This window comes from Dermacentor silvarum, chromosome 7, assembly GCF_013339745.2.
Source record: "Dermacentor silvarum isolate Dsil-2018 chromosome 7, BIME_Dsil_1.4, whole genome shotgun sequence".
Taxonomy (NCBI): Eukaryota; Metazoa; Arthropoda; class Arachnida; order Ixodida; family Ixodidae; genus Dermacentor; species Dermacentor silvarum.
This window is the reverse complement of record NC_051160.1, coordinates 77106647-77123539: the sequence shown is the minus strand read 5'-3', so window position 1 is coordinate 77123539 and position 16893 is coordinate 77106647. Positions and strand designations below refer to the sequence as shown.

Sequence of the window (16893 nt, the reverse complement as noted above, 5' to 3'; positions counted from 1 at the left end):
GTGTGCATAACTTTACTTGCTATGTAGGTTGAAAAGATGGAGCCACATATGCAAAAGTTACTGAATTTTCCTTTGGCTACCGAGTGTCATGGCGACGCTTTATTGCGAATTTATTGTCCATTGCCTTGTGCAGACCCACAATGTATTGTGCGCCAAGAAACAAAGGCGCCCTCGCCGCTTCGCTGACGTTCGCCGACAGCCGTTCAAATTGGCTTCTACATATGTGTGCATAACTTTACTTGCTATGTAGGTTGAAAAGATGGAGCCACATATGCAAAAGTTACTGAATTTTCCTTTGGCTACCGAGTGTCATGGCGACGCTTTATTGCGAATTTATTGTCCATTGCCTTGTGCAGACCCACAATGTATTGTGCGCCAAGAAACAAAGGCGCCCTCGCCGCTTCGCTGACGTTCGCCGACAGCCGTTCAAATTGGCGCGCGTGAGTTGGGGATCTTTCTGCGCGAGCTCCGAAGAAAGCAACGGATGGCGCGCGCGTTGAAGTATAGAGGGGATAGCACTTCGGCTGGCGCAGCGGAACCGGCGTAGCGCGACTGGCCGCCAGCGACTTCGGACTAGAGCCTTTAAGCTGTCCCAATAATACGTGAGTGTTCAGAAACCAAAATTTAATAAACGGGTATCCATAGGGCGTGATATTATGCCAGAAATCGATCGTTCGAAAGTTTAAGGCTTTGTTTCGTAGTTTCGGCTGCATACGCAATCGTATTAAAATTTCTGCAATTGTGAATGGGCTAAACTGCACATGTAATTCGTTCTGCGCATTATACTTGAATAGACGGATATTTTCTAAAAGCAAGAACGAAATGAGGTTTTAAAGACTTGCCATACGTTAAGACAAATATAGATTTATGAGTCGCCTTGTCTCCCACTGTCTATAATTTTTGTTTGTCCACTTCGTGTTCGCTACCCGTGAGCCAAAGAGCAGCACATTAGGCAACAGCGACTCCTTATATAAAAGGTAGATAGGGTGGGAAGGGAGTACAGCTGGAGAGGTTGGAATCAGTAGGTCTCGGAACACTCCAATTCATATATTCATCGAGCGGCATATGCATAAGTGTGATTTTTTGACGCCTCTTTTATCCGCATCTTTCTGGCGTAGTTTAAACAACAAAGAAGAATACAGGTGTCATATATATGTGATATAAGGTACATTCGTCAAGAACAGAAAAAGTCGCTGATATGTATGTGGTGAAAAGAACATTAGGGCGAATTTCTCTGGCTCGCGCTACGTCCGTATTTTAGTATAAGAAAAATCGCTATCTACATGTTATTTCTTTTATTTTGCACATTTCAAAATCTTGAAAAAAAACGCCAAGAATAAAAACATCAACCAGCGTTGGTTGCAGTTAGGCTTAGTCTCTCCTGGCATTGAGGTCTATAGAACGTTTGCACGAGACCTGTTTTAGCGAGATCGCTAAAAGGCTTTACACATGGGTTCTCATCTGGCATATCCGGGGGAGGGTCCTGAGTCTGAAGCTCGTGCCATTTAGTTACTGAAACGGAAACAAAAATAAATCAGTTGTAAACGTTTTAGGTATTGTGTCGCAACGGGGTGAGCCTAAGGTCACCAGGCTGCGCATACAAGGTTTCAGTTGACAATATTTAAAATTGAGACAGTTTATTATTGGGAAAGTTGACAAGCAAATCGCTATCTAACAAATTGGCGTAGTGTTGCTATGTTACTATGACCATGTGCATAAGCGCAATCTTTGCCATAGCAGTAATGGTATCTGCGATAGTACAATGGTCCTCTTCCTAACACACCATTTTCGCATCACGTCTGTGTATAAACTGAAGGCTGCTTCATCAAATATGTTCGAGATTCCTGAAAATAAAGATATTATAATTACGCGACTTTTACGGGTTGCGTTTACCAAAGTTGCATGCGTTTTCAAGTGACTCGAAGTAGTAATGAGGCATGTAATTGTAAAAATTAGATAAATTACAGTTTAACCAAAATATACAATTCAATGAACCTACTGAAATAGTTGAAACCCATCACCCGGCGAGTTTACTACTGGTATCAGACGATCAAACAGCTTCCGGTGCTACTGTGTGCAGCGGAAAAAAGTTCTGGAAAATTGGAATAAGTCGAATATGCGTCCATTTATAAAATTTTAGGGATAACGTCACTTAGTGAAGTCTCAAAGGCCACAGAACAATGAAGGGATGATAGTTTCCAGTAATCATGCTACATGGTAGCTACTGATTACTGCAAATGGGTACTAAATCTTGAGGGTATGCTAAAAATATCTAGTAATTTTTATGAACCTCTATTTATATGTGTATTGCTGTCTAGATTTTGCCGAGAACTTTCGTTATTTAGTTTCAGGTTTTGAAATATTGTGTGGTTCTGCAGTATCGCACTTTCAGAGCTAACTAATGTCCATTGAATTACATGTTGTTCACTTCTTTTTTATATACTCATTTTGGCATGGGGCGCCGAACAACCGAAAATTGTTGTTTCTAATTTACAAGCGGTAAAGTTGAGGGACACGTCCATGTGTCAACCACATTATGTGCATTTATATGGGTCTAAATCCGATTTTCAATAAGCTACTTTTAACACGACTCCACGAAAACACAAACTATCACTGTGAAAAACATAAAATATTTGATATTTGATTCAGTGTTGCGGTGAGTTCTTTTTGAAAATTTGGACTGGATTCATTTAGAATTTAAACTATTTCCCAAACCATACTAAAATAGATTGATCATAAATCATTAGTAAGCGTCTCATTGAAAAAAACTATTAAACGTGAAAATGCATAGGCTCATTGTTTTCTCACAAATAGCTGCTGCCAATTGTACAGAAACCATCATATTTCTCACAAATATCAACAATAGCTACCAGAGTAACTTTGTCACTAAATAGGCACCGAGAATGGTTCTTTAAACACGTAGACGTACTCTATATGTATATACAGGGTGTTTCAGCGAACACTTTCAAAATTTATTTAAGGTTGCCTGTGGCAGATAGCCCAATTCTAGTTAATGAGCTAGTCGACTTGAAGAGGCGGACGTTACTTGCACAAAAAATTGAAATGCTTAATCGACTTATCAACAAAAATTCAGTAATTAAGTATTTGACTAATTACCTGATGGCCCATATTGCAATTTACAAATTGTAGCCGAGGAGTTCGCAAGGCGGATCCACTTGGAATTAATTCTCAGGCTGACAGCAGTTTCGAGATATTAATTCCCGAACTCTGCGGGAAAATACATTGGCGTTCCAGTTAATTATGTGCTTCAATGTATAAAGCAACGTTTTTTAAGAAACTAACTGGAACGCCAATGCATTTCTCCCAAAGTTCGGTTATTAATATCTCGAAACTGGTGTCATACCGAGAATTCGTTCCAAGTGCCTTTAGTAACGTCTTGGAAACCATGCTCATGACTATGACTTCAACCATTGACCTTTAGCCTTTTCCTTCACTTAGTACCCACGTGCGAACCCATTTCAGTGGTTTGTGAGTTAATCAAATTTTTGCTGAGTCATTGTAATTTTTGCTGAGTAATGCTCTTGATTATGACTTCTACCACAATCCTTTAGTGTTTCCTTCACTTAGTACCCAATCAGAACCCATTTTAATGGTTTTTTAGTGTTAATCTTTTTTCGCTGAGTCATTATCACTTTTTCTGAGTCATGCTCATGACTACGACTTATAGCATCATCCTTTAGTGTTGCCTTCACTTAGTACACACGTCCGAACCCATTTCAGTGGTTTTTGAGTCCTAATGGTTTTGCGATGGGTCATTCTCATTTTAGGCGGCTGTTTTACGACTTGCACGACACGCATGTCATGAAATTATATCATTTCCTATCAGTTATGTTCGTCATACACTGTTGTCATACTATGCCAATTTTGGTGCCTACCAAGTTAACGAAACGACCATAACAGCACCAAGACGTAGGCAGCTGTTTCATGAGCTACATACACACATGTCACGATACTCATGTCATGACCTATCATTCATGTCATGCCCTATGAATGCACTCTTGTCATAGTATGCCAATTTTGGTAAATATCAAGTTAACGATACGACCATGAGAGCACCAAGACGTAGGCTGCTAGATATATAGGTTGATAGATACTGTCAAAGTGGCAAATGCTCGCCAAGAAATGCTTCGGATTTAAAAGAGAGATAGGTCGGCAACGCTTTACCTGTAATATTGGCATGTCCATATATTGTCGTTGAAGTTGCTGATGAAGCAAATAAGCCGACTTTGGGTGGCAATCCTATGTAACAAAATGCGATGTCACCGTTACTGTTTGAGGAAAACAAAATTTATTTCACAGCTCAACGAATACATTTTATATGATCTGTTATTGACAATCATGTACACAATTGTGAACATTGTTCTAAACCTGGTTGCTTGTCGCTTTGCAGTGATATAATAGTTTATAACAATATGCATCATCAGAGGAATGTTCGTGGTACTTCCTACCGCATAGCAAAACGACACATGTATCAGCTAACTATCTTTCATGCTAAACGAGCACGAAGAGTAATTTTAAAGTGAACCTTTATATGGATCGGGGATATCGCCTATCCACAGAAAACTATCATCACCAGCATTGGCTGGAGCGTCGTCTTCTTCTTCCACAGCTGGTTCGTTATCTCGTGCTCCGCACGCGCTCGTGCCACTGTTCCGCGTAGGTCGTCGTCGTCTGCTTCCACAGCCGGCAGTGTTGCCGCTAATCATTCCAGCGTAGAATTTCACTTCTGTCGTCGTAATGGGGAGGCCGCGTTTACGGGGGTATGAGCCATTGCTTAAGGGGGTATGAACCATTGATTGTCTTGCCGTAACGGACAGATTTAATTTCGAAGCAATTTAATTTAGTAGAATCGCAAGCGGCAATAGTGACGAATGCTGCTAACCACAGCGCCGAGCAAGCTTGAGACATCGAACGCAAGCGACAACGTGGCGGACTGCGGGCATGCCGTCAGTGACGTTGTTCTCTCCGTCGCAGCCGAACATGCGTGTACCCTCATAATTAAGAAATACTTTATTGAACCCTTGGGATCAACCCAGTGATAAACGCCGAGGTCGCCCGTTTCAACTTAGCTGGTTAATCATATTCACGGAGTGGAAGGGCCGACGAATTTGTTTGAAGAACTGCAGGAAATATATTGGGAGCACTTTTAAACGTGAATGGTTTGTTCCTTTTTCATTTAATAAATGATTGTCAGTTCCGTCACACGGTGGTGCGCTGGCATATGTGTAAATTACCTCTGCTTTTAGAAATAAAATTAGTTGCGAGAGCAGCTATTGCTTCCGCGATTCTGATGTTTCTTTCTGTCCTGCTTTGTGGGTTGCTTCATACGTTAAGATCTCTCGCAGATCGCAGAAACTGCTTCCTCGTTATACATCACCACATGAACAGTGTCAACACGCTCATGCCGGCATAGTGAAAAGGCAACAACGTGTCCGCCGGTACCACCATTGTTGTGAAAAGTACACTTTGTCCTAAAATAGCACTCCTCTCATGTCTGCGAATGGAGGAAACATTTTCCTAAATGTCCTGGTTGGTGCAGTCTTCAACACCCCCTGCACGGCACTTTTATTCTGGAGAATTGGGCCTCTAAAAATAATATCGAGCAAGCATAGTCCTCACAGCAAATCATTTAATGGAATATTCATTACCCACTGAACTTTCAAGGGCTTCTTGGCGCATTGTAAACTTCTAAGTCGAATGAGGTGGTGCAAGTTTTCCCAAGTCATTCAAGCAATTACCCGCATGTGCCATCCTCTTTACCGTACTTCGAACGTAAGCACATCTCAAATGACCCCAGAGAACGCTTTAGTCGCATTCTAAGTGGCATGCTCGCCATATAGATGGTGTATCAGAATCCGCTCAAAAAATGCAGAAAACAAAGAAGAATCAACGCGCTGTCGCAAAAAAAGTAAGTAATTTGACATGGTTCTTTAGTGCGGACAAATAGAAGGTGAGGATATTAATATTGTGATAGTAAAAATATGGACACTCCAAGCGAATCGCCGCCGTCGTCTTCGGTGTCGCCGTCGCCGTGATGTTCCACATAAAGCCCAAGTGTGCTAACATCGTGGCAGCGTGCCGTATGCTCTGGCTGTGAGAGAAAGCGTGTGAGGGCGAGCAGTGAATGATTGTGGCTCAATGTCGCGCGCTCAAAGAAGGAAGGTGGGGTGGGGGTCGTTCTACACCACCGGTGGCTGCGTATGGCGCGAATTAGCGCACCCGCGCAAGCTCTATCTCAAAAGCGATCTGTGGTGGGTACAGAGTCTATGCGGGTCGATAGCTGATGGCTTTGTGTGCGCCGTGATCTTGCCGCTTTGTTCGCGTTGAACCGAGAGTCAGCACGAACGGCCTTTCGCTGGCTTCTACTGCCGCTCTTCCTTACGGTAGTTTTTTGACAGCGAGTGTCCGCGGTCATTGAGTGAGATTTGCGGAGTTTTGCCTGTGTAATCATGACACCATGCGCATTAATTTAGTTAGTAAGCGAATGTTTACACGTTTACACGGCTGATAAAACTACTGCACTTACTTTGTGTGGTTGTCTCATAGGTTGCTATTGCAATGGACGCTTCGTCTCTCGGGTGAAACTGTGTCATTTATTTATTTTAAATTTAGCGACAGTGCACTCGCAGACGTGCATTTTTGCACTCGCATTTTTGTAAGAACTGAATGCGAAATAACAAGCAACATATATGGTTTGTCCTCCATTCACTTCAAGTGCGCATTTGAATATTTTCCAACCGAATACGTCTAACGAAATAACAAATGTGAATCTATCACGTAGCAGTATTTGCAGCATTTAGAAAATGATGGGGAATACGTAGTGTGGATCCTCTACTCACAAAAACGTGTACACCGTGGGCGAGAGAACTGATGCTATTCGTTTCATCGCACATTTTCCAATAAAGGAAGTTTTAAGAGTGCGAAGCCAGAAATGGTCGATGTCGAGTACTCACCTTTGTATGGATACACTGTGTATTCCATTACGGCGCAGACGAATTTTTCACTGAGAAAGCGTATGCACTGGTACACGAAGTCCGGACTGTCTGCAATTCAATTAATGATGATCTACTACAACAATGCTAGCTATTTCAGCAGCCTTACGCTTTCCATTATATTTGCCTTCCCCTATATGATCAGCAGTGTAGTATTATATAGTTATGAATTCATAGGCATAAGGCAATTCGTAGAGAAGTAAGAAAACAATAAATATATTTATTCATGATAATGGTTAAAAGGACCGTCACTGAATGCCATTGACAGCGAAGAATAAAAACTATGTTTGGGAGAGCACGTTTACCTTCGCCATACACATCCTGTCTTCAGGACACAATCGCCAGAATGAATACCTGGGCGGTATTCCATCAGTGTCACATCATATAAGAAGTCCTCTACGGCTCGTAAAGAATACGTGTCAATACCACGTGCGGAATAAAAATATGTTAAGACCACAATTATGACAACAGCATCGGTGCTCTTAGACATCCCCACGTAGCGCAAGAACAGACAGTTTTTGGGCTGGCATTCATAAAATCCAGTATTTATAAAATCACAACTTTAAATCTCAAAGCAAGGTAAATGAAATTATAGAGTTTTACGTGTCAAAAGCACCATTTGATTATGAGGCACGCCGTAGTGGGGGACTCCGGAATAATTTCAACCATCTGGTGTTCTTTATCGTGCACATAAGTCTAGCACAAGCACACGGGTCTTTTCTGCATTTCGCCCTCATCGAAATGCGTCCTCCGTGGCCGGGATTCGATCCCACGACCTCGTGCTGAGCGGCCCAACACCATAACCACTAAGCAACCACGGCGGGTTCTCAAAGGAAGTGAAGCAAACCCATAATGGGTAGTCTATTACGTTGCCAAGGAATTAAGGAGTGAGTATTAGGTACACGGAGTTGTTGTTGTTGTGTGGCGAATTTATGCGAGTGCTGCAAAGGCACTTGAAGAATTTTCACTCTGCTATAGGAGCCAATTACATAAAATGGTCCCATCGTATATGTTTATTCCAAACGGAGGACGCGGTTCGGCCGCTGGTGGACGCAGGTGACAAATACGCATGGAAAGATAGGCGCCTTGCGCCGTACAAGAGCCGCCGAAGGCGCTTCCCTGCTCTGACCAAAAAGACGTCAGTTGGAGATGAATAGGAAGCTTTCGGGAGACCGGCGTATCAAGAAGAGAAGAGGATGTGATTGAAGTCACGCGCTAGCGCTACATGACCCCTCGCTTACCAGATGTGACGCGGAAATTTTTGGCTGCTATACTGTCGCTTGTTTATGAGCCTCGTCACCGGACCGGGTGGAGTATTGGTGGAAATCGCGCAACCCGATACATGGCCACCATGTATCAACCGTTTCACTGTTTGGCATACGCGCGCTTTTATTACGATAGCATTTATATGGACACTCGAAGCGCATTTCTGCCGTCGCCATCGCCATAAGGTTCCGTATAAAGTCTAAGGCCGATAAAATCGTCGCCGCGTGCCGTATGCTGTATGTGTGAGGGTGAGCCGGCGATCGCGGCTCAATCTCGCGCACGCAAAGGAGGAAAGCGGGAAGGAAGCGCGCCGTATTCCGTCACGAGCACGGCTCTGGGGGAACGTAGGCAGGCGGGCAGGGGGCTTCTACCCCGTGCGCTGTTTTCCCGGCTTCGTTCGCGTTGATGAGAGACGCAGCACGAAGGCCAATTCGCTCGCTGCAGCTAGCGCACTGTGTTCATGTTTGTATTCATGTTTGCTTGTGGGCGTGTGGCACCATGCTTCTACATTTAGCTAATATGCCTATGTTCCTGGGGTCTATTCGAACGCGTCCTAATGACTGCTAGGTTCCGCGTCAGATTTCAAGCCTTCCAAAGATTGATATTATAGCACCGATGACAAGGTGAGGTGATTCGTGCGCTTCAACTTTCTCTAGTGTACTGAAAAATAATAGTTACAGGTTCTGAGACTCGAATGCAAATATGTTAGCATTCGCCGGGCACCCGCACCGAGATCATTCATTTCCACTGAAATTTATGTTAAGCCTTGCGTACCCGCCGAGTCTGTGTGGCCTCAGGAATCAACGTTCAACGAGGATAAATCACTATATATTTCAGGTTTATCAACGGTGTTGTTATATAAAAAATTTGTGTGTGTGTCTGCAGTGTCAGCACAAAAAGTAAGGAGCGTCAATGTGACGCGTAATAAATATACGTATATGTGCTGTCTACGAAGGCAGCCAGCCGCACTAACCGATGCTTCTCTGACGGAGATATGTGGCTGCAGAGGCGTATCGATTCATACCCATTATTGAACTGAGAAATTTCGCATTTTTCTTGCGGGAACAACAAGAAACCACTATCAAAATCTGCAGTAACAGCCCGTACAACGTTCTAGGTCGGCGGTTCGTTTAAGACTTTTTTCGATGTTAACATAACAATCGCAAAAGAAAAGCAGCGTTATGGCAGTTTCAGGCATACTACTGAATACGGACAAGAACGTTTTCTTTCTGACAGAGGCGTAAGATTTAGTTGCGGGGCGATAGCGCATCTATCATGTCTATGAGGCATGCCTGTCCGAAACTGAAACTGCACTTGGGTATTGTCATGGCAAATTGTTCACAAATCGCCACGTACCCTGCGTCGCTTGTGTGCATTTGTTTTTCATGTGTATCTAAATGTAATGCACCCTAGTTTCGGTTGACACGACTCATAATTGCATGCAATAAAGAAAATGAAAAAAATCGTCGGCCCTTCTCCTACAGGGAACAAGCGAGCAAGCGAAGCTTGTCGTACTCTCAAAATTGGGTGTCGCGTTCCCTGGCCCAGGGGTTCGCTGCCCTTCGTTGACGCTGGGCTTCGGTAAGACGGACTTTTAACGTGGGATCCGCAGCCTGCCGCTGTAACTGAGCCTGGGCTTAAGCTTGCTTGAACGCAGATCCGCACGGCGAGCGCGAGCCTGTTCCCGGTGACGTCGGTGGTGTTTCTTGTCGAAAGCGGCGTGTTCCGGAGCCGACCGAATGACGCGGGGCCTTCCCAAATGTTTGCCGAGCGTGCACTGAAATGCAGATTCGACGCAACGCGCGAGATACCCTTTCTTTCCCTTGCCCTTCCCCGGACGCGCGCCCGCTCCTGAATGGGTGCTCCCTTCACCTGTTACAAGCGCGCCTGATGTGTTTCACCAGTGGTCTATCCTTAGCGTTTCCCGCCTTTTCCTTCACTTGCGCGAGACTTGCGCGAGACGGGTTTCTTGCAGTCACACCTTCAATGGCATCGACACTTGTGAGGCAATACAAGCTTCGCTTGAAAACGCTTGAGCGTAGTGGTAAATTACTGAGCTTGGGATCTCTAATTCGGACGATCGAAACCTGGTAGCGTAGCCGTATGTTTTTTTTTTATTTTTTTATTGCATTCAGACGCACTCTATTGCTTTCTGTAATAAGGTAAGTATATATAAACAGCAGCCAGGCACCACGTATTTGTCGCTCAAGAAGTGCTTTTAGTACCAGTACCCAGTGCCTTCCAATAGGCCGCGCCATCCAGCACTCCAGCATCCAGAGCGTGACACCGGGCCCATAATCGGGCAAAGCTCTGGACACTGGATACTGGGTTTCCCAATAGCGTGCTCAGGGACTTCCTGCTATTTTGTGCATTAATTACCTGTTTTAATTTGTCGTATTTTAGGCGGAAGCAATATAATAATTATTAACGTGGCACACCGCCACCTCCGAAGAATACCCCCTGAAGAAGGAGCCGAGTTGGTTCCGAAACGTCGGGCTAGTAGATTTCCTTATTTAGTTGGAGTCAATCTCTAAGTCTTAACAGAAAAGTATAGTCAGCATTGCTCAAGAAGAATTAATTCAATTAAAAATGCTTCAAACACATCGTCAGCTCGACATTATTCGAAAAAGAGCTATAGACGGCTTTGAGTAAACATATAGAATATATCATAGTGCGTGTTTTAAACAACTTCCAGGCTTGTTGCACCGTCTAAAATAAACGACAGCGTAATCGCAGCATACTGTGAATAATATTTTATAAAGGGGCACGACAATGCCCAGCCGTGCTATTGTTTCAGGCGTTCCTGCTTCTACTTGTGTAAATCGCCTGCTCACTACAAATCCGGCTGTTGGAAGGGAACTAGCGGATCGCTTCGCTAATTAGACACGGCCGCTGCCCCTAGACAGTGTTTGCTACTTCTCCTGGCAACCCGAACAGTTACCGCTAACTCGCGAACTGCTCCCACTATCAGCGGTGGTTGCGCCGTATTTAAATGCCCGTCAGATTTTGCCACGAGGGGGCACGGCACTGCTTCAGGTGCGCAATGCTCAACCGTGTTCCTGTTTCAGTCGTTCCTTCTTTCAGCTGTGCCTACTACCCTGGGCACTATATATCCGGCTGTCTGAAGGGAACCAGCGCACCGCTTCAGAAATTGAACGCGGTCGCCGCCCTTGGACAGTGTTTCCTCCTTCCACTGGCAACCTTTGCTGTCAAAGCCAACTGTTTCCACTATCAGGGCGGGTTGCGCCGTATTTAAACAACCATACAATTTCTCCGCTCTGGGGCACCACACTACTTGTGACATGGGATGCTCATCCATGCCCTTGTTTCAGGTGTTGCTTCGCCTGGATCGGCCTACCGCGCTGCGAACTACAAATTAGGCTCTATGAAGGGAACCAATGGACCAGCTTCGCAAATTGGATGCCGCCGCCACCCTTGGGTGGTGTCTGCTCTTTCCACTGGCAACCCGAACAGTCAAAGTCAACTGCTTTCACTGTCACGGCGAATTGCGCCGTATTTAAGTGGCTCTTCGATTTCGGTGCGCCGGGGCACGACACTACTTCAGACGATTTATGTTAACGCATGTCCTTGTTTTAGGTGTTCCTTCTTCTTGATGTGCCTACCGGACTGCGCCCTACAAATCCGGCTGTATGAATGGAACCAGTGGACTTCGCAAATTGGACGCGGCCGCCGTACTGGGACGGCATTTGATCCTTCTATTGGAAACCCGAACAAATTCAACTACTTCCACAATCAGGGTTCGTTGTTCCGTGTATAAACGAACATCCGATTTGGCGTGCCGGGGTACGGCACTTTTTCAGGCACGGAATATTCATCAGTGTTCATGTCTCCAAAATTCCTCCTCCCAGCTGTGCTTACAGCCCTGCGCACAACAGATGCGGACGTCGCCCTTGGACAGTCTTTGCTCTTTCCGCTGGCAACCCAAATAGCCAACGCCGACTGCTTCTATTATCAGGGTGGGTTGCACCGTATTTAAAGGACGATCGGATTTAACCACGCCGGAGAACGACAGTTCTTCACACTTCTTCGCAAATTCGACGTGGTCACCGCCCTTGCATGGTGTTAGCTCCTGTCGCTGGCAACCCGAAGTCAGTGCCACCGGCTTCCAATATCAGGGAGGGTGGCGCTGTACTTAAAGGACCATCTGAACTATAGCCGCCCTGGGGCATGACACTGCTTTATGCGTGAAATGTTCACCCACGCCCTTGTTTTAGGTGTTCCTTCTTCTGGATGGGCCTACCGCCCTGCGCACTACAGATGCGGCTGCATGAAGGAAACCAGTGGACAGCTTCACAAATCGGATGCGGCATGCGGCCGCTGCCTCCTTTGGACGGTGTTTGCTCCTTCCGCTGGCAACCTGAACAGTCAAAGCCAACGGCTTACCCTATAAGGGCGGGTTGCACCGTACTTAAGCGACCATCCGATTTCGCCGTACCGGGGCACGACACTGCTTCAGACATGGAATGTTCGTCCGCGGGCATATTTCAGGTTAATTAGTTAAAGCGCGGTTCCTGTCCGAAATGTAGCAACCGCTGTTTATTTATTTATTTATTTTTTTGCTGTGTCGTGCCCGCGCGAACTGCCTCCGTTACTGAAGAGTTACAAAGCCTTGTTTTCTTTATGCATATGTGGGCTACGGCTACTATCCGGTCGTGTAGAATAGAATTCCGCGCGGGATGCGCAAGATAACGTGCTCGTCACTTTGCAGCGAGTTGAATCCTGTCAGGACCAGATTCGTCATGAGTTGCATACACTTAAAAATTGGCAGGCGTAAGTTGATGTCGGGCTAACCGCAGTTGTCGAGTGGGCTTTGTGCTGCTCAAGTCGATATTGTGTGAGTGAACAGTTTCGTTACTAATAAATCGCCCGAATTTCTCGACACAGCTTGCGGCATTTCCAAACAGCTACATACAATAGAATGAGGCTGTGTAGGCAGAGAGAACAGACTTCGCTAATGCAATTTCTTTGGCATCCCTGATGACAAAAGCCGAATAATGGTCATCATTAGAGGCAAAAGTCATTTCCTTATGCACCGGTCACGTTGGCTTCGCTATCGATGTTGTTAGAATATAACGCGCGCATCACCTTGACCCAGTACAGGAGTGAGAACTGGTTAGACACTGTTAAGTTAACAATTTGTAAGGACAAGCAGTGAGTGGACTACAGCGAGAAAGGCTACAAGTTCAAAACCTTGGATATTCCCCTTCACAAGATTTCTCTTCAATGTCGTATCGCTCGGCGTAAACTCATCGAATTCGCAAAATTCAGAAATGCGCTATTATAACTACCCTTTTCATAAACTCAGAATACACAACATTGTCTACACGTACGACTCAGCATCCGCCGCTGTCATTCCACTACTTACATAGCAAAAAGTTAGGTTGTTAACACGTGCACCTCAAAAAGGAAAAAAAAAAATTTCCAATGGGCACCTGTCGAGCTTTCGCACTTATCCATTTCATTTACTAACATTCGCAGGATTCTGCCTAAATGCAACGAAATTTGCTCTTATTTAAATGTTTGTGGATCCGACATGCTGGTACTTTGGAAACTTGGCTCAGCTATGAGGTTGTGTATTGCGAAATGTCCGAGTGTGATGATTACATTACCTATCACCGAGCTGGGCATGACGAAACCTCCGGAGGCCCAGGAATGAAGTATTTGTCGAATATATTGGACATTAGAAAGCTGGGCGCAGAAGCCATAGACCCAATGAAGAGCCGTTTTTCGGCTTGTTGTATGATTTATACCTGAAGAGTATGATTTGTGTGCGCTTGTTTCTCGCCAAAGCAGCAACTTTCAATGTCGAGGAATAGGTCTTCCGCCGAAGCGCGAGTCCCCGTTACTGCTCTCATCGTTGAAATAAGTGACATTGTTGGTACTTTGTAAGGGACAATATGATTTTAAGCATTTCTTAGCGTTTGGGGTGATTTAAGCAATATGTACTAAGTGTACTAAGTGCAATGCGGCTTTTCAAATATCGACAATGCCCAATATAGTGGACATTGCCGTTTTGACTTGCAAATATTCCCAACACTAGATATGTAGATATCTAGTGTTTGCAAATATTCCAAACACTAGGATGTAGATAGCCTGACAATTTGTGCTGTTCTTTGGGCCTCTATCGCCTCCGAGACGGTATTATGCATGCCCAGAGGCATAAGCTTTTCTGTATAGTGGTGACTGGTAATCCCAGTACTCTTTTAATGCTCTTGCGCATGAGCGTGTCTATTTTGTTCCTTTCTGTCTTAGTCCTATTTAGGGCAGATGCCACATAAATGATGTGACTCATCAGGAATGCGTGATATATTCTGAGAAGATTCTCCTCTCCGAGTCCCCCTTTTCGATTCGAGACTCTATAGAGATGAGCCGGAGCATACTCTCCGTTTTGGAGGTGATGCGTCTTTGCATTACAGCCTCTGGCGTCCAGTAACAGGCCCAATATCCTGATCGAGTTGACTCGAGGAATAGCCTGACCATCCTTCGTGTGTAAGGCAACAGGTATCTGTTCCATCGAAACCAAACCCCTAACGCCCTGTCTCGCCGGCCTGTACAGCAATAACTCAGACTTCGTAGGTGAGAGGCTGAGCCCTGTTTCAGTTAACAATTCTTCCATTACATTTAGTGCTTCTTGTAGCGCCTGTTCAATGTCCGCGTCTGATCCACCTGGACACCAAATCGTGATGTCGTCTGCGTATAAGGCATGGCCAATGTTTTATTTTATTATTTACAATTTCAGTGCGAAGACAAACTTCAGTAATGCTCGGAATGCCAAGAGATAAAACGTACCTTTGTCATCGTGTACCATGCAATTGTACGTATTTTCCTTGATTTTTTCCAAATTTTGAAATCGCCAAATGAGTTCCGTGGAGTTCCTGAGTAATAGTGAAGAAATATAATGCCTTTTTGCATCATTTTATACACTATTTGGGGCCCTTACCAGTGACCTCCTTCGTAAAACGATCGGTTAAGTGTAATATGCGTATCGTTCATGTCCATCATCTTGTCATTCAAGCACGGAAGCGTGGCGTTCTGCGTCGAGTAGTATGTCCATGTTGTGTTTTTGGTGTTCACAAACTGTAAAGAAGAGTTTATAAATGAAAGCAAATAAAAAATCAAGAAATCGCTTTAACAGAAGTAACTATTGCAACACACACACAGAAAGAAAATTTGCAGTTGACAGTGAAGCTGTTCGCTCTTTGATGTTTTTTTCTTGTTCATTACAAGCTCTAGTATCAGAATGTTGTATGTTTTAAAATACCCGGACATGTTCCGCACAAGCTGGAAAAGTTTACGACAATTGTTTACGCAAACATGAACATTAAAACTATCGTACTACATGCTTCAAGTGGTGAAACCTAAACAATAAGCCTGTCCCAGCCTAAACGCGTAAACAAAATGTAAAAGCTTTAGGAGTTCCCGCTCATTCAGATCCACCAAAAGTTTAAGGTTCAATCTAATATTGTAATTTGGTATGCTATGTCGCAACAGCCAAATAATTAATTGCCTAAAGCCGCACGTCCATTCTATTGGTCCTGCGAGAGCTTGAAAAGTTTTTTTATTGGCGTTGTGATTACAAAGCAGCGCCACAAAAAGGAAAAGCAAATGCACTTTGAGAGCTGCATTTTTTATAGTGTCATATGGGGCCTGTCATCTTGCTCTTTCTTTCTGTTTTACTTGCCTACACCTAATAACAACTTCCTTTTCTATCCTTTCTTTCCTAAAGAGTGGGCAGGCTTTGTGCCTCTGTCCGTGGCAGTTGCAAGTCTGCTCCTTTTCTATTTCCATCTGTCTTTGCGTTTGTGTGTATTCGTAGAAAAAAAGTTGCAGTTTCGCCCGAAAGGCGAAGCATAGATTGCTATAGCAAATTACTAGGCAACGATACGAAGAAAGGACTGTAGTTTAATTGGCTGTATAAAGTTGTAAACATTCGCTTACTAACGAAATAGACAAGCATGGTGTCACGCGTGCACAGGTAAACATGAACACATCTCGCTCGTTGACCGCGGCACTCGCTGTGTGAACGCCGGAGTGAGAATGCGCGCCAGCAGCAGCGGGCAAATGTACCTTCGCGTTGTCTCTCGTCTCGATTCAACGCGAACGTCGAAAGCAGAGCGCATACTAAGCTACCGACACTCGGTGCATGCACTTTGTCCCCATCGCAGATCGCTTTGAAGATGAGGCCCGTGCAGGCGCGCACTTCGCCCGCATCGCAGATCGCTTTCAAGATACGGCGCCCGAGCGGCCGCATTGTGACCAGCAGCCAACGGAGCAGAACGCACCCCCCCCCCCCGCCCCCTCCATCCCCGTCGCCTCGCCCCCGTGCCGCTCGCGCACGAAAGACAACCACGCGCTTCCGGCCGGCCTTCCTCGCTCGCGGCTACATTGAGCCGCGATTGCCGGCTCACCCTCGTACGCTTTCACTCTCACACACAGCGTACGGCACGCAGCGATGATTTTATCGCCGTTGGACTTTATACGGAACCACACGCCGACGGCAGAAATGCGCTTGGAGTGTCCTATAATTGCTATCGCAATAATAATACTACTACTAATAATATTAATAATAATCTGGTTTCGTGTCAAAATAACA

The 16893-nt window shown here is 44.9% G+C and overlaps 2 protein-coding genes across 2 annotated transcripts in view; one reads left to right on the top strand and one right to left on the bottom strand.

Moving 5' to 3' along the window:
• LOC125946817 (uncharacterized) overlaps positions 1 to 16893 on the top strand; it is a 163367-nt gene that overhangs the window by 130343 nt on the left and 16131 nt on the right. The gene's annotated exons all lie outside the window — the stretch shown is intronic.
• On the bottom strand, positions 1288 to 15373 carry LOC125946816 (uncharacterized). Its single transcript, XM_049670901.1, has 5 exons — positions 15241 to 15373; positions 15090 to 15175; positions 6975 to 7064; positions 4186 to 4260; positions 1288 to 1512 (listed from the first exon to the last, which is right to left on the bottom strand). Exons 1-5 carry the CDS (start codon positions 15300 to 15302, stop codon positions 1346 to 1348), a joined length of 480 nt encoding a protein of 159 aa, XP_049526858.1. The 5' UTR covers positions 15303 to 15373; the 3' UTR covers positions 1288 to 1345.